The following is a 15,808-nucleotide window of genomic DNA, read 5'->3' on the forward strand; positions in this document are numbered from 1 at the left end:
GATCATGCAGAGTAAAAAGAATAAATTTCCTGTCATGAGTGCTAATGGTAGTTGTTTCCATGGATACCTGATGTTAGCAACCAATTAGGCAAATATGAGTATTTCCCACAGTCTACATGTATCACATCTCTGAAATCATAAACTTCTAGCTACTTAAGAAGACCACAAGATGTTAGAGGAAGAGACTTGAACCATTCTCTCCTATATGCCCTCATTTTATATTCCAGAAACACTCAGGCCCAGGGAGTTCAGCAAGCATGTTTCTTTCTTTCCCCAACACTCCTAAACCCCAATATACTTAAGATTAATATGCCTTTATTGGAAATTACTCAATCAAATCAGCTTATTTAATGATCACTATTTTTAACATTTATCTTTCAAGGTAACCCTGAGTAAGAACTATCAGTCACGTACGAATCACAAACTAAAGAACTGGCTCTAGGTGAACAATTATGCTAGACTGAACATAATTTAATCACTCTCGTGAACTGCAGCATTCTTAGGAGTTTGGCAGGGTGCCTCAGGGTTCTGATCCCAAGTCTCAACTGTCACTGTGTTGAAGGCTGCAGAAGTTCTGGTGAATGGAGGTTCTCTGGTTGACAGAATATGAGTGAGCTGAACTCCACTGTAGCAGGGATGGTTACTAGATACCTCCCAAGGAAAATACTGTCATTTTGAAAGTCAAATAGCCATTTATTTTGGGAAGATCAGTGAGCCCATACAAAAGACTACCTGATTCCTTATGAAGGAAATTTTACTCCCAGCATAACATTTTTAAAAATAAATATATAATGCTCTCTTGTTTACATAGATGATTCTGATTCCACCAGCGTGACTGTGGGATTGGAGGCATGTTGGTCCCTCCTCACTGAAATCACAACCACCCTGTGTCTGAGAGCCATTAGGTGCCAGGGACTAGCCAGGGAAAGGGACAATCCATGAAGAGAGTAGAGATTTCCAGCCTATGTGTAGATCAAGACCCTAGCCCTGGCCTCAGAACTACATAGGTCATTCAAATTTCTACTCAGGTGAGAGGAACAATCTGGGCTCTGCACACTTTTTTCATCGGGCAAGAGTAGAATGCATGTCCAAACTCTCTTCTGTGACCGGTGAGCTGGGCAGAAGGCAGGCCCAGCCAGTCGGTCCCTCGGGCCAGGGCAGGAAGCAAGAGTCTCTCTTACCCTGGTGCGTGGGGCCGCAGGGCTAACACCAACAATTCATCCGATGGAGCATGTCGAGGTCGAGCCAGAAGACTTGTCCAAGCAGGTTCCTGAGCAACAGTTGCTCTAGGCAAGTACTGATAGCAAGGTGCAAAGAAAATGGGGGTCTAAGAACCAGGTAATATGAGGGCAAGGCCCAGGGGGAGAGAAGAGGAGTGGAAAAAATGGGCTTTGGAATCAGACACATCTGGGCCCAAATATAGTATCAGCCCAGTCGCTGTATAGCTGTGTGGCTATGAGCAAGACATTTAACCTTGCTAAGCCTCATTTTCATAACTTGTAATATCAGGATAATAGGATGCTTCCCATATGGGTGTCAGGAGGCTTAAATGATATGAAGCACTTAGCACAATGCTTGATAAATAGTAAACACTAAATGTTATCTGATTAACACTAGTGTCATTATTAGCTTCTAAGGCAGGTGCTAAAAAACAGATTCCCAATGAAAGGTAGAAAAGGATACTATGAACCTGTGAGGGAGGGTAAGTACCACTAATTCTAGGGGTGATTATGGGGCTTTTTCAGGACCCCAGGGTGCTTGCCAGGGTGTGGACCAAGGTGGAAGGGGGCAGTGCCCATCAAGGGGCCTGGGCCAAATGAGAGGTCATCCCATCCACCCTATCAACAGCTTCTTCCAACACCATCTACTGAAAGCAGGACAGCCCAACTCAGGAGCAAGCCACCCACTTCCAGCCCAAATGGCGTTTCAGCAGCATTTTTAAAGAGCTGAATAGAGATGCCAACTGAACTGGAATGACAGTGAAAAGTGCCAGGTTCAGTACATTTCCAAAAGGTTCATTTGCATCTTCCTGAAACCTCATTTCCTTGCTGCCATCTGTGGAACAGGGTAACGTAGGAGACTTCTGAGTGGCTGGGAGACAGAATCGGGTTGTCCATGGCAACCCAGCCTCAGGAAAAGTGCTGGGCGGTGAATGTGTGGGAGCCAAGATGATGCTGTTAGCTGTTCCGGCTGGGATGTGTCAGTATGCTCTGTGCATATATGGCTCAGGAAAAACACCTTTATTAGCCTCTGCAGCTATCTCAAGGCAGAGTCCTGTTCCTCTCAGGGAAAGGACTTGGCTGGCAAACAGAGTTACTGCTGAGAATTACTGAATATAGTGCAGGTCTCTCTCCACCATGTTGTTTTTCAAAGTTTGCTCTGCCAGAAAGCCTATCTGGACTGAATTTATGAAAGCCCAAACCAGCCTGCCCTTGGGATTCCTATGCCTGCTTCTCCAACTAGTCCAATTATCTCCTGATTTTTCTTCTTTCTCTACTTATTTGGTTGTTCATATATGTCTATCTTACTTTCTCAGAGAGACTTCTTAAAATTAAAAGTCCCCAAAGGGCAGGAATCAGGTTTCTTTCAACGGAGCATTCGGCTATAATGCTTTTGTGACATTTGGAAGCAATATAATAAAACAGTTCAGAGCGCAGGGCCTCGGGCCAGTCATCCTAGGCTTAAACCTCAACTCAGCCATTTACTAATTGTGCTTTAAAGATGGGTCACAAATTCTGTGATACTACTACACTCAGACATGGAACTTAATACCTCTCCCCGTCAGTGTGAGCTAGACTTAGTGACTTGTATCTAGCAAATAAAAGACAGAAGTGATGGGACATGGATTTTGACATTAGGTTATAAGAACACTACAGCTTCTGCGTTAGATGTGTGCTCTCATTTTCTTGCTCTAGAATCACCCTCTCTGGAAGAAAGCCAGCATGTCATGAGGACACTCAAGCAGCTTATGGAGAGGCCCACATGGCAAGAAACAGGCCTGCCAGCAACCACATGAGTGAGCTTAGAATCAGATCCTCCCCAAACAAGCCTGAAATAACTGCACCCCGACCAACAGCTTGACTGTATGAGAGACCCTGGGCCAAAAGGACCCAGCTAAGCCACTCCAGGATTCCTGCCCACAGAAACTGTGAGATGATAGATGTTTATTGTGTTAAGCCATCAGAGGGTAATTTGTAATGCAGAAATAGATAACTAACGCATAATAAGTGGGTGACATAACCCAAGGTCCAACTTCCTCATCTGCGAAACGGGGATAATTACAGTTACGAAAATCCTAAGAGATAACAAATATAAGTCACTTAGCCCAGTGGCTTGGACATGATAAGTGCTCAGTAATTGATATCTGCTGTTATCATTATTGTGGGTATTAGTATCATGTAGTGATTAAAAGCCCAGGCTTTGAGTCAGCCAGACCTGGATTCAAGTCCTCACACTGCCACTTAAGAGCTGTAAAACCCTGGGCAAGTCACTCAGTCTTACTCAATCTCACCGAATCTCGGTTTTCTCCAACATTAAAGCCTCCGGAGTTGTAATAAAGACAAAATAAGATAATGGGCATTACATACTTAGGCTAATAATGCAAAGAAGCTGCTCAGTAATTAGTATTTAAACAATACTACTTGTATCATCATCAATACCTTCGGTGATGATGACCAGGATAATGACCCAGGGAAGAAGATGCAAAGTACAAATTATTTTAAGTGGTCACCAGAGGGTGTAAACCAGTTTTCTCCTGCAGTCACCTGAACCAGTTTCTGGATGTTCACTCTCACAGACAATTTGCATTTTACCTTGGAGACACAGCTCCTGTCAGCTCCTGCAGAAAGCTTTCCTTACCCCTCTCTGTGCTCTCAGAGTGTTTTACCTGTACCCCTATGAGGGCATTTACTCACTCCATTGCAATTGTCCTTTCACAACTGTTACCCCTCCTCCCGGTCTGGGAGTCCCCTGGGGAAGAGACCAGTTCATATCAGCCTTCGTGAATCCAGTGCTTACCCCAGTGCCTGGCAATTAGTGGTTTCTCTATGGAAGTATGTTGCATGAGTGAATTAAAAAGTAATGAATTGGCAGGGCACGGTGGCTCACACCTGTAATCCCAGCACTTTGGGAGGCTGAGGAAGGTGGATCACCAGAGGCCAGGAGTTCGAGACCAGCCTGACCAACATGGTGAAACCCCATCTCTACTAAAAACACAAAAAACGTAGCCAGGTGTGGTGGCAGGAGCCTGTAATCCCAGCTACTTGGGAGGCTGAGGCAGGAGAATCGCTTGAACCCAGGAATCGGAGGTTGCAGTGAGCCAAGATCATGCCATTGCACTCCAGCCTGGGCAACAAGAGCAAAACTCCATCTCAAAAAAAAAAAAAAAGTAATGAATTAATGCATACATGATTGTTTATAGCTGGATTTCAGATTTTAAAAAAAGAAAGAAAGAAACAAAGAACCTTACAACCCTTCTAATCCCCCAGGAACGACAACTGGATTCATTCAAATTTGGACTTGTAGGCTTGAATCAAACATTCTAGGGTCAACCTACATTAGTAGTCAAAGGAGGATATAAAGTAGGGTATAAATCCTCACTAAAGCCATGAGAAAATGCAAGTATGAATGCTGATAAGCCCATCAGGAAAAAATGAGGGGTAATATAAATGGTCAGTATTAAGTCTCTATGAGGTTATTTCTTTAAAAATGTATTTCTTTGAGGCCATGTGCCAAGGACACAGATGAGTAATGCCTGCTGCCATGAAACCTACAGTTGCGTGGAGGAGCTAACACTCTAGAAGAGAGCCCTAAATGCCTGCCTGAGGCATCAGCCTGGGCTACTCAGTAATCTTCTGAAACTACTGTCCTTGTTGTTCAGAAAGCAATGAAGCCATCATCAACCTGACCTCTCCCCCATTAAATAACCTTTCTCATCAATCACATTTCTACCTATCAGCAATAAACAATTAGAAATTGGAATTTCAAAAGAAAACATTTACAATAGCATCTAAAACAATAAAATACCCAGGGATAGATCTAACAAAAGACATGTAAGACGCATAAACTGAAAACTACAAAACACTGATGACAGAAATTAAAGAAGACCTGCATAAATGGAGTTATACTGTGTTCATGGATCTAAAGATTTAATATTATTAAGATGGCAGTTCCCCCATTTGATCTAGAGATTCAATACCATTCCAAGCAGAACCCCTACAAGCTTTTTTGTAGATAGACAAGTTGATTCTGAAATTTAATGGAAATGCAAAGGACCTAGACTCATGAAAACAACTTTGAAGAACAAAACTGGAGGACTCATACTACCTAGTTTCAATACTTACTAGAAAGCTAGTAATCGAGGCAACACAGTATTGGTGTAAAGGTAGACAAATAGATAAAATGGAACAGAAGAGAGTCCAGAAACAGATGAACACGTATACAGTCAATTGTTTATAACAAAAGTAACAGGGTAATTCAATGGAGAACATACAAGCTTCCCAATAAATGGTGTGGAACAACTGGACATTCATATGCAAAACAAATGAGCCTTAGACTCTCACCTCATGAACCATATTAAGAACAACAACAAAAAAAAACTTCTCAAAATGGATCCATAGGCCTAAGTGTAAAACCTAAAACTTCTAGAAGAAAGTATAGGAGAAAATCTGTGACTTCAAATTAGGTAAAGATTTTTTATACAGAGCACAAAATAAACCATCACAGAAAAAAATTGAAAAACTAAAAACTTATGCACTTCCAAATACAGTACAGCCACCATGGAAAACAGTGTGGAACTTGCTCAAAAAAATAAAAATAGAACTACCATATAATCCAGCAATCCCACTATTGGGTATATATCCAAAGGAAATGAAATCAGTATGTCAGAGAGATATCTACTCTTGTGTTCACTGCAGCATTAGTTGCAATAGCCAAGATGTGGAATCAAGCTAAATGTCCATCAACAGATGAATGCATAAAGAAACTGTGCCATACATATTTAGTAGAATACTATTTAGCCTTAAAAAAGAAGGAAATCCTGTCATCTGTGACAATATGGATGAACCTGGAGGACATTACGTTAAGTGAAATAAGCAGGGCACAAAAGGACAAATAACATACAATCTCACTCATATGTGGAATCTAAAAAAGTTAAACTCTTAGAAGTAGAGAATAGAATGGTGGTTACCAAGGGATAGGGGAAGGGGTTGGCTGGGAAGATGTTGATCAAATGATATGAAATTTCAGTGAGATGGGAGAAATACCTTCAAGAGATTTATAGTACAACATGGTGACTATAGTTAATAACAATGTATTATATTCTTGAAAATAGTTAAGAGAATGGATTTTAAGTGTTCTTACCACAAAAAAATAAGTACATGATGTAATACATATGTTAATTAGCTAAATTTAGCCATCCGCAATGTATCTATATTTCAAAACCTCATGTTGTACATGATAAATGCATATAACTTTTGTCAATTAAAAAATTAATTAGTGGCCGGGCGTGGTGGCTCACATCTGTAATCCCAGCACTTTGGGAGGCCGAGGCTAGCAGATCACAAGGTTAGGAGATTGAGACCATCCTGGCTAACACGGTGAAACGCTGTCTCTACTAAAAATACAAAAAAAAAAAAAAAAATTAGCCGGGCGTGGTGGCAGGCACCTGTAGTCCCAGCTATTTGGAAGGCTGAGGCAGGAGAATGGCGTGAACCCAGGAGGCGGAGCTTGCAGTGAGCCGAGATTGCACCACTGCACTCCAGCCTGGGCAACGGAGCAAGACTCCGTCTCAAAAAAATAATAATAATTAATTAGTTAAAAAATTATCTTCCAAAGATACTGCTAAGAAAATGAAAATATAAGGCACAGGTTGGAAGAAAATATTTGCACAATATATATCTTATTAAAGACTTGTATCCAGAATATATAATGAATGTTTACAACTCAATAAGGAAACAATAACCCAATTTTTCAAATGGGCAAAATATTTTAACAGACACTTCACCAAAGAAGAAATATGGGTGGCAAATAAGCACATGAGAAAATCTCAACAGCATAGTGATTAGGTATTAGATGCATATTAAAACCATAGTGAGATACCACCACATACCTACTAGAATGGCTAAAATTTTTAAAAATAGATAATGTCAAGTAGTAGCAGGACTGCAGAATAACTGAAACTCATATATTGCTGGTGGAAATGCATAATAGTATAGCCATTTTAAAAAACAGTTTAGCAATTTCTTATAAAGTTAAACATATACTTACCATACAACCCAGCAATCCTACTCCTAGGTATTTACCCAAGAGAAATTAAAACATATGTCCACACAAAGATCTGTAAGTGAAATCACAGCAGCTTTATTTGTAACAGCCAAAAACTGGATACCCAAATGTCCACCAACTGGTGAATGAATAAATTATGGTCCATCCATACAATGTAATGTTACTTAGTGATAAAAAGGAATGAGCTCCTGATACATGCAACAACAGGGATGAATCTCAAATGCATTATGGTAAGAAAAAGAAGCCAAGCTCAAAGGACTACATACAGCATGATTCCATTTATATGACACTCTAGAAAAGGCAAAACCATAGGGACAGAAATCAGATCAGTAGTTGTCAGAGGCTAGGGGTAGAAGAAGAGGATTGACTACAAAGCAGCACATGGGAAATTTTTGTAGTGATTAAAATATTCTATGTTTTGATTGGGATGGTGGTTACATGACTGTGCATTTGTAAAAACTTATCACATTGTATCTCTAAAAAGTGTGAATTTTACTGCATATAAATTATTATACCTCAACCAATCTAAAAGAAAATAATCTCTTTAAACCGCTATCAAAACCTCAAAGCTGTTTCTCAGGAAGCAGTTTGGTGTAAAAGGAAAAGCATGGACTTTGGAGTGAGACAGACCAAACCCCAGCTCTGCACTTAGCCAGTACTTAACTGGGCAAATTTCTTAACCTCTCTGAGTAATCTCAGCAGGGATATGAATAGTACAGACTTATTACTGTGATGATTTATTATGACAGTACACGATCTGATAATCCCTAAGTGATCGTTTCCCTCAGCATACTCCATTCATTCTTCAAGCCCTCAGTGGGGATCCCCTCACTAATTTAAGTGCTTAAACAATGGTGATGAGAGTACAGTTTAAGAAGTAGGTTAGACAACATAACCTTAAATCATTCAAGGATTAAATACAGGAGAACAATGAGACAAAGAGTAGTGAGGTCTTCTTTATTTCTTTCTTTAACAGATTCTAAGGAAGTCATGGTTCCAGTTGCCTGCAGAAGGCCCAGGAATCTAAATGTTTTCATTCAGAAAATAAATGTTTCTTAAGGAGTAGGGATGACAGAAGGATGGCTTTGACCTCCTGAAACAAGGGGTAGCCTCTTTCTCAACTATAGATTCAATCCCTGGGATGGAACAGGGGTGATGGTGGAGCAGCTCTCAGCATGCTTAGTCCAGGCTCAGGCACAAACTGGGCTTTAATTTTAAAACTTTTTATGGGTATATGTGGTAAGAGCCAGACATGGAGTCCAGAAAAGGAGAGGTCACTAGGTATGGTTTCTACACGAAAAAGTTGGGCCAGTGCTGAACCATTCCCTTAGCTTAGGCAAAGATGTCATTCTTCTGATATCATAGAGGATGAGAACCAGTTTCCAAAGGGAAATGTCACAGACAGAAGACCAGCTGGAAACCCAGGGAAGTAAAAAGGCTAAATAAAAAGCAGCGCACTTAGAATCAACATTCTCAAGACATGAAGCTTGTGGAAATTTAGATCATAATAAAGATAGTATTCAAACCAATGGGGGAAGAGGGGAATTAATGAATAAAATAAACTTGAGACCAACTGGCTCATCATTTGCAATACCAGTAAAACTGAATCCCTGCCCTCACTTCTTACACACAAAAAATAATTCCAAGTGCATCAAAGATTCAAATGTAAAATAAAAATTATAAAGGTACTTGAAGAAAACATGGGGACATTATTTAAACAATTTCAGAGTATAGAAAATATTTCTAAACATGACACAAAACCCAAGCTATAAAGCAAAAGATAGATCAATTTGACTCCTTAAAAATTGGGGTTTTTTTGGACTAAAAAATTAGTATAAACAAGAGGCAAATTGCAAACTAAGAAAAAACATATTTGAAATACATACATTCAAAGGCCTAACCTCTTTAATGTACAAAGAGCCTTTAGAAACTATAAATAAGGCCAGGCACAGTGGCTCACACCTACAATCCCAGCATTTTGGGAGGCCAAGCGGGGTGGACTGCTTGAGCTCAGGAGTTCGAGACCAGCCTAGGCAATAGGCAAAAACCTGTCTCTACAAAAAAGTTAAAAGAAAAAAAATTAGCTGGGTGTGGTGGCACACACCTGCAGTCCCAGCTACTTGGGAGGCTGAGGTGGGAGGATCGCTTGAGCTTGGAAGGTGGAAGCTGAAGTGAGCTGAGATCACTCCACTGCACTCTGGCCTGAGTAGAAGAACAAGACACTGCCTCAAGGGAAAAAAAAAAAAAAAAAGGAATAAAAAATATTAATAAAAAAATACAATCTAATAGAAAAATGAGCCGGGACATGAACAGAGAATTCTCCAAAATAGAAATACAAATGCCAATAATCATATGAAATCAAGATTAATCTCACTCCCAATGAAAGAAACACGAACTCAAACAAGATGCCATCTTTTAAAGGATACTTGACACAGAAATGTTTATAATACAAAAAAAAAAAGGGAAATTACTGCAAAGCCCATCAGTAGAGGACTGTCCATAATATGTACATAATAGTGCATAAGTACAATTAAACACCATGTACCATTACAATTTAAATGCTGATTTCACCTATACTGATAATATTAAAAGCAATCTGTACCTCATGGCTGCATGGGGGGAAAATAGTTCAACCTGGATAGCAATACACTGTACATTTGTATCTGTGAAAAAGTGCACAGAGACATGTCTGAAAGAAAATTTTCCAAATAATAGCAGATTTTTTACCCTAGGAGACATTTCAAGTGACTTTTACTCAATTTCAAAATTGTAGTATCCTTTTAATAATCTACAATAAGCACATATGTCTATAATTAAAGAAAGCTAAGTTATTTTCATTTTGAAAAATATGAAGAAGTTTCAATGCAATATTTCAACCAAACAAAACAAAAGGCATCAACCTGCAGTAAGACCAATGTCCAGCCAGACCAAGGCCTTGCCTTGCAGCTGTGCCTTCTTCTAACCTGCACTAGGCAACATGAGGCCAACACGCAAGTATGCACTCTCAGGTTTACAAAGGTGAAGCCAGGTGCAGGATGGTATGGGTTCAGAGAACAGGTTTGGAGAGTAATAAAGACTCAGTTCAAATGCTGGTTCTACCATATTAGCTGTGTTGACCTTGGGCTAGTAAATTAACTTCTCTGAACCTCAGTTTCCTCCTTTATAAAACTAGGATAACTATCTCTACCTTGTAGGGTTGTTGAAAAGATTAAATAAGATATTCAAGTGATAACCTCAGCACTCAATAAAGGTTAGCTGCTTGTATTATTATCTGGGACACTAAGACATTTGTTCACATTGCAACCAATGTATTCCCCATGATCCAAGGTCAAGGAGCAGAGGGGAAAGAAGGCCCTGCAAACCTCAGAGAATTCCAACCCCTGGTCTTGGAAAACAACATGCCTCTAGCCACTGTGAAACCTTCCTGGAAGAAGCAGGCAGGGAGGATGGCAGCCAGCTGGAAAGAGGAGGAGGTGGGCAAAGCAAGGGCCTAAATAATTTCCTGGTGCTGCCTACTGTGTCATCAATGAGACAACATGACCCACTCCTCTCCTCCCACCTTTCCTCCTGGGTTGACTGATTCCTTCCCCCAGACATCAGCATGTTAGACTCCTAAAACGACTACTTTGGTGCCACACCAGACAGGACTTTAGGGATAGAGTGGAGCATCCTTCATTCTATAGATAAGGAGCCTGAGGGTCAGAGAGGAAAGAAGACTCACAGGGAACCAAAGCAGCCAGCACACACCATAAACTCTAGGTCTCTAGATCATGGGGTCCCCTCCTATGTCTTCCTTCCCTTTCCCTGGCTGCTCCCTCACAAATCCTCATTTCTCCCATTTCCTCCCTCTGCTTCATGACCTGTCAAACTCCTCAATTTGACAGGGTCCCTTTTCTTAGAACCCCTTTTCTTCTCTGTGGCAGCCCTAATTGTCCTTTATGTCCTTCCCTGAGTGGGGGAAAGAAACAGACTAGGACTATTCTGACTCAAAGAATGGCCTAGAAAGAGGACTACTATGGCCATCACTAAGTGAAACCAACATAGCCATTCCTCTGCTTCCAACAGAAATAGAGCACAAGCCATGGTGTGAAATGAGAAGTCAGGGTGGGGGTGAGAGGGAGCTCTGAGTTATTCTCAAACTTCCCTGATGACACTGGAGGTTACCTTGAAACTCTTAGGAAAGGAAGACCCCAGAAGAGAGAGGTACCAGCAGATTCAAGAGGAACCAGCAGACTCCATCTCCTAGGTTGTAAATGCAACCAAGATGCAGGGCAGCTATGGGTGAGGAAAGACTTGGAGGCAGGAGTGGAAGGCCACTTTCCCAGGGCACAGTCCTGACTCTTGGCGGCGATTGGGCTGGGGCTTACCTTGGGAAGGCTGACTGGAGTCCTGGGCTTAGTCCTTGGGTTCTTAATCAATAGCCTCTGATCCAGAGGGAGCAGATGGTATTTCATGGCCTCAATGAGGAAGTCTTTACAGGTGTTGTTATTCTTTATCAAAGCTTCTTCTTCAACCGTCTAGAGGTAATAATCCACAGGTGATCCTGGAGCAGAGCTCAGCCACATTTCCCAAGCTTTCACCCTGGGCTCAGTCATTCCTGCACTCCCACACTCATTCATTCCTTCACCACATCATCTCAGACCCAAAGAGTTACAACTTACTGCTCACCTCCTGCATTTTAAGAGCACAGTGGGATAAGGGATCAAGCTCTGGCATTAGACCAGATCCACTACTTAACATCTCTGATCCTCAGTTTCCTCATCTGTAAAATGGGCATATTAAAGGTATCTACAACCTCACTAGTTTTGTTTGTTTTGAGGCTTAAATGAGTTTATGCAAAAAAAAGACAAGTAGCCATCCTGAAAGCCTCTAACCACATTTCTCCTGATTTGAATGCATTATAATGTTTAGGGTAAACAGACATCTGAAAGGAGGAGTGAGGGGAAAGAGGAAAGGGTGTGGGAGCCATCAGCCAACCTCTGGAGGCACTGAGTAAAATAAACTTGTCAAGGAGAAAGATTCATATTCGTTGTCTTATAGTGAAAGTCTCAGGGCAGAAAATAGGCCAGTGAGGCTCCTTCTAACAGAGTAAAAACATCAGAGCAGAAAAATTATCCTGCACAAAGTCCCACCTATTGACCTCACCTACGACTCCATCTAAGCTGAGGCTCTGGCTTCTTCACCTCTTATTCCAGAGCTTAGGACCTAAGCAGGTGCTCAGCAAATGTAAGCCTAACGGTTTCATGAGCAAGACCAAGCATGAAGCCATTCTGGTGCTCTAACTCTCAAATTCCCACCTTTTGGCCCAGGTCAGATCACTGTGTGTCATATCTGGAATGGGTAGTGTGCCCTTCTGAGGCTGCTTTGTGTTAGGAAAGATCAATTCCTAACTGCAGGAAAGATCAATTCCATTCAACAGCTAACACTGATTGGATGTCTCCTGGTTGGGCAGCCCTGTGCTAGTCCCCAGGAAGAAAATGATGAACAAGACAAAATTTCTGACCCTGAAGAATTCAAGTCCAGTCAGAGAATGAGAAGGGCCTCCCACCTCAATTATCTCAGCCCTCAAGTCAGTGATGCACAAGGCATGACTGAGCCTCTCCTGGGTCCCCATCTGTCACTAGGAATGAAAGCATCGCCAGGGCCATCACCTGCTGGGCAGCATTGGAGCTGGCAGGGAAAAAAGGATGGCAAGAGAAGGCCTCTGTGTACCTCTGACCACCTCCCTCCCCAGAGACAGTCCCCAAGAACTGTTTTCCTTGGAAGGTTTTTTTCCCCTCCCAGTAAGGAACTAAGCCAGCTTGAGACAAATCATAAACTTCTAGGGTCAATTACAAAATATAAAGGGTGGGAGAGGATGCCTAAAAAAGCTTGGAAGGAACGAGAAATGAATGAGCAGCTATTTCTCCAGAAGAACTTACTCAGCTTGAATTAAAAGTTCTCCTGGAAAGTTAGTGCTTCATGGGTACAAGAGTTTCAATTTTTGGTGTGATGACAAAGTTTTGGAAATCTTTATAGTAATGGTTGTACTGAATTGTGAATGTAATGAATGCCTTTAAATTGTACACTTAAAATGGTTAAAATAACAAAGTTTATGTTATACACATTTTATCACAACATATTATACATTTAGTACAATATTTTAAAATGCTGAGTAAAAGCCTAATAAATGCTACCTTTTGTGAAAGAAAAAAAAACCTTCCCCAGAAGTCAGGCAGTGTTGGTGGAGGTCTGCCCAGGGCTTTCCCTTCCTCCTCCTCCTCCTCCTCCACCACCATCAGCCATCCCAGCAATTACACTCATTTGAAGTTTCAAAGTCAAATGAATGTTAATGAAACATCCTCTTCCAGAGGTGTTCACTCTGAAAGGCCTGATAAAAGGCCTTTCTGAAAAAAGGGCAAAGGGAGGAGTCCCACACAACAGTTCTCATGCCCATTGCCTCCGACCCCCTTCTTTTCCAGATCTAAACTCTACTTTGGCATAATAACCCAGGAGCTGTTTCCTAATGGTGATGTTTGTTAAGTTTCAGTTGTGGATGCCTGATGGAGTTTGTGACCAAGAGTCTCTAAGGCTACTTTAGCTTTCTCTGGAACCCAGGTCCCCAGGTCACCAACCCTCCCTGTGGAAGCGAGACTATACTGGAGTCCAGGTGCCTCCTCCACCTCCTCCACCTCCAGCCAGCTTCCCACAGGACAGTGGGAGGTTTGACTGACACTGGATGCTCAGGCAGGTTCACTCCCTCTGCTTAGGGGACCTTTTCTACAGGAAAGATAAGCTGCCACCAGGTGGCAGTGGTACCACCTAAAGTAGCATGCATGCCCCATTTAAGAGCTTGCAAGCATATCCCTCAGCACCTGAGAAGGCTGAAGTACGGCGATTCAGGGAACATTTCACTGACCCCTCATACCTGCAATCTACAAGTGTTACCAGCAGAGGAGTTTACAAGTGCTCGTGAGGATACTGTGTCACCGGCTACTAAGAATCACAGCAGTGGTCACAAAGACTACAGAGTAAGATCAGTAACATTCACTGAACACTATTATAGGCCTTACATGGATTATCTCATTTTATTGTTTATCCCCAAACAATCCTATGAAGGCAAGCGCCAGATAAGAAAACTGAGGTTTAAAAAGGTTAAGTATGTACCCAGTATTATATGGCTGGAAAGTAACAAGAGCTGGGCTGCTGGGCTGCTAGGCTGCTAAACCTCCTCTTTATCCTTGCATCATACCTTCCCTTCGTCCAGAGACTCCTTGGAGACAGCTGAGGGCTAGCCTGTTGTCTCGATGTTTTGTTTTGTTCATATATTTTAAGGTTTATTCTCTGCTTATAAAAGTGTCTAATGCCATTTACTATATAAAATAAGTCATGTAATGGGCAAGCAGAAAAGAGCGTATCAATGGTGGCGGCTAGCTTAGCGGAAGAACTATGCACTTCAGAGCCAGACTGACATGGATTTGAATTCTGAGCCTCCCTAAGGCTGGTGACCCCCAATAAATCCCAACCTCCATAAGCCTCAAGGCCTACATGTGTGAAAAAGGAGTTACAATCTTTGCCCCTCAGGGTTATTATAAGGATTAAATGAGAAAACATATGGCACCATAAGGGAACCCCATAATTCTTAATTTTTCTTTCCTTTTCAGAGGAAGTGGAAGTACTCTGTATTCTAGGCACCGTTTTTATAGTCTTGAATTTGGCTTCAAGCTGCCTAAAACTAAGACAAAAAGGGAACATAGAAACATTGTGGACATGACCCTTCTTGCTTCAGTCCTCTTCAACAAAGACAGCTAACTTTCATGGAACATTTGTTACCCCAGGCTCCACAAGAAACAGCTGACTTGCATACTCTACTCCTTTAGTCCTCACAACAACCCTGCTGGGCTCTACTATCTGTTCTATGGAAGAAAAACTGAGGCTTGAAGAGGTTAAATAAAAATCCAAAACTAATAAGCAGCAGAACAGAGACTGAAACCTAAGTGTCCTATTTTCAAGCCCATGCTCTTAAACTTCACAACACCTAACACTTAACCCAGTGGGCTGGTTCCCTCAGCACATACAGAAGACCCACTAAACCCCCCAACTACTCCATCCAACCAGGATTGCCCATTGCTATTCCTAGAGGCCTGGGTGAACACAGAAGTGCTTGGCTCTTCATACAACACTCACTTGGACTAGGTAGTCCCTAGGTAAGAGAGGAAGTCGGACATGTTCCATCAGCTTTGCCATGTGCTCTAAACGGGTTTCTTTCTCATAATTGATCCATGAGATCACAGCTTCAAACACCTATAAAGAAAAGCAACATGGGCAACTTCAGTAAAGAGACAAAAGCTTTCAAACAACCCTCAATCTGTAAAAAAAAGGAGAAAAAGTTACGAGTCATCCACAAAGGTGTTTAATTAATCTGAGACTCATATTTAAAATAAAAACAGAAAGGGTTTGTTTACGTGCTGGCCTCAAAGAGTGATCACACACACTCTACACACACACACACACACACACACACACACACACACACACACACACA

General features: G+C 41.6%; 1 protein-coding gene across 8 annotated transcripts in view; it reads right to left on the reverse strand.

The window, feature by feature from the left end:
• The window catches only part of KLHL3 (kelch like family member 3), a 275,618-nt gene that overhangs the window by 32,013 nt on the left and 227,797 nt on the right, over nucleotides 1-15,808 (reverse strand). For all 8 annotated transcript variants that reach the window (XR_009214256.1, XM_058441229.1, XM_058441228.1 and 5 more), the window contains 2 exons: nucleotides 15,451-15,567; nucleotides 11,652-11,801 (listed from right to left, as the gene is read on the reverse strand). Coding sequence is in view for 7 of the 8 variants with exons in the window: in XM_058441229.1 (XP_058297212.1) it covers nucleotides 11,652-11,801; nucleotides 15,451-15,567 (267 nt within the window). In the remaining variant the exon portion in view is untranslated. The remainder of the gene's footprint in view (nucleotides 1-11,651; nucleotides 11,802-15,450; nucleotides 15,568-15,808) is intronic.

Source organism: Hylobates moloch, unplaced genomic scaffold (assembly GCF_009828535.3).
Source record: "Hylobates moloch isolate HMO894 unplaced genomic scaffold, HMol_V3 SCAFFOLD_6, whole genome shotgun sequence".
NCBI lineage: Eukaryota > Metazoa > Chordata > Mammalia > Primates > Hylobatidae > Hylobates > Hylobates moloch.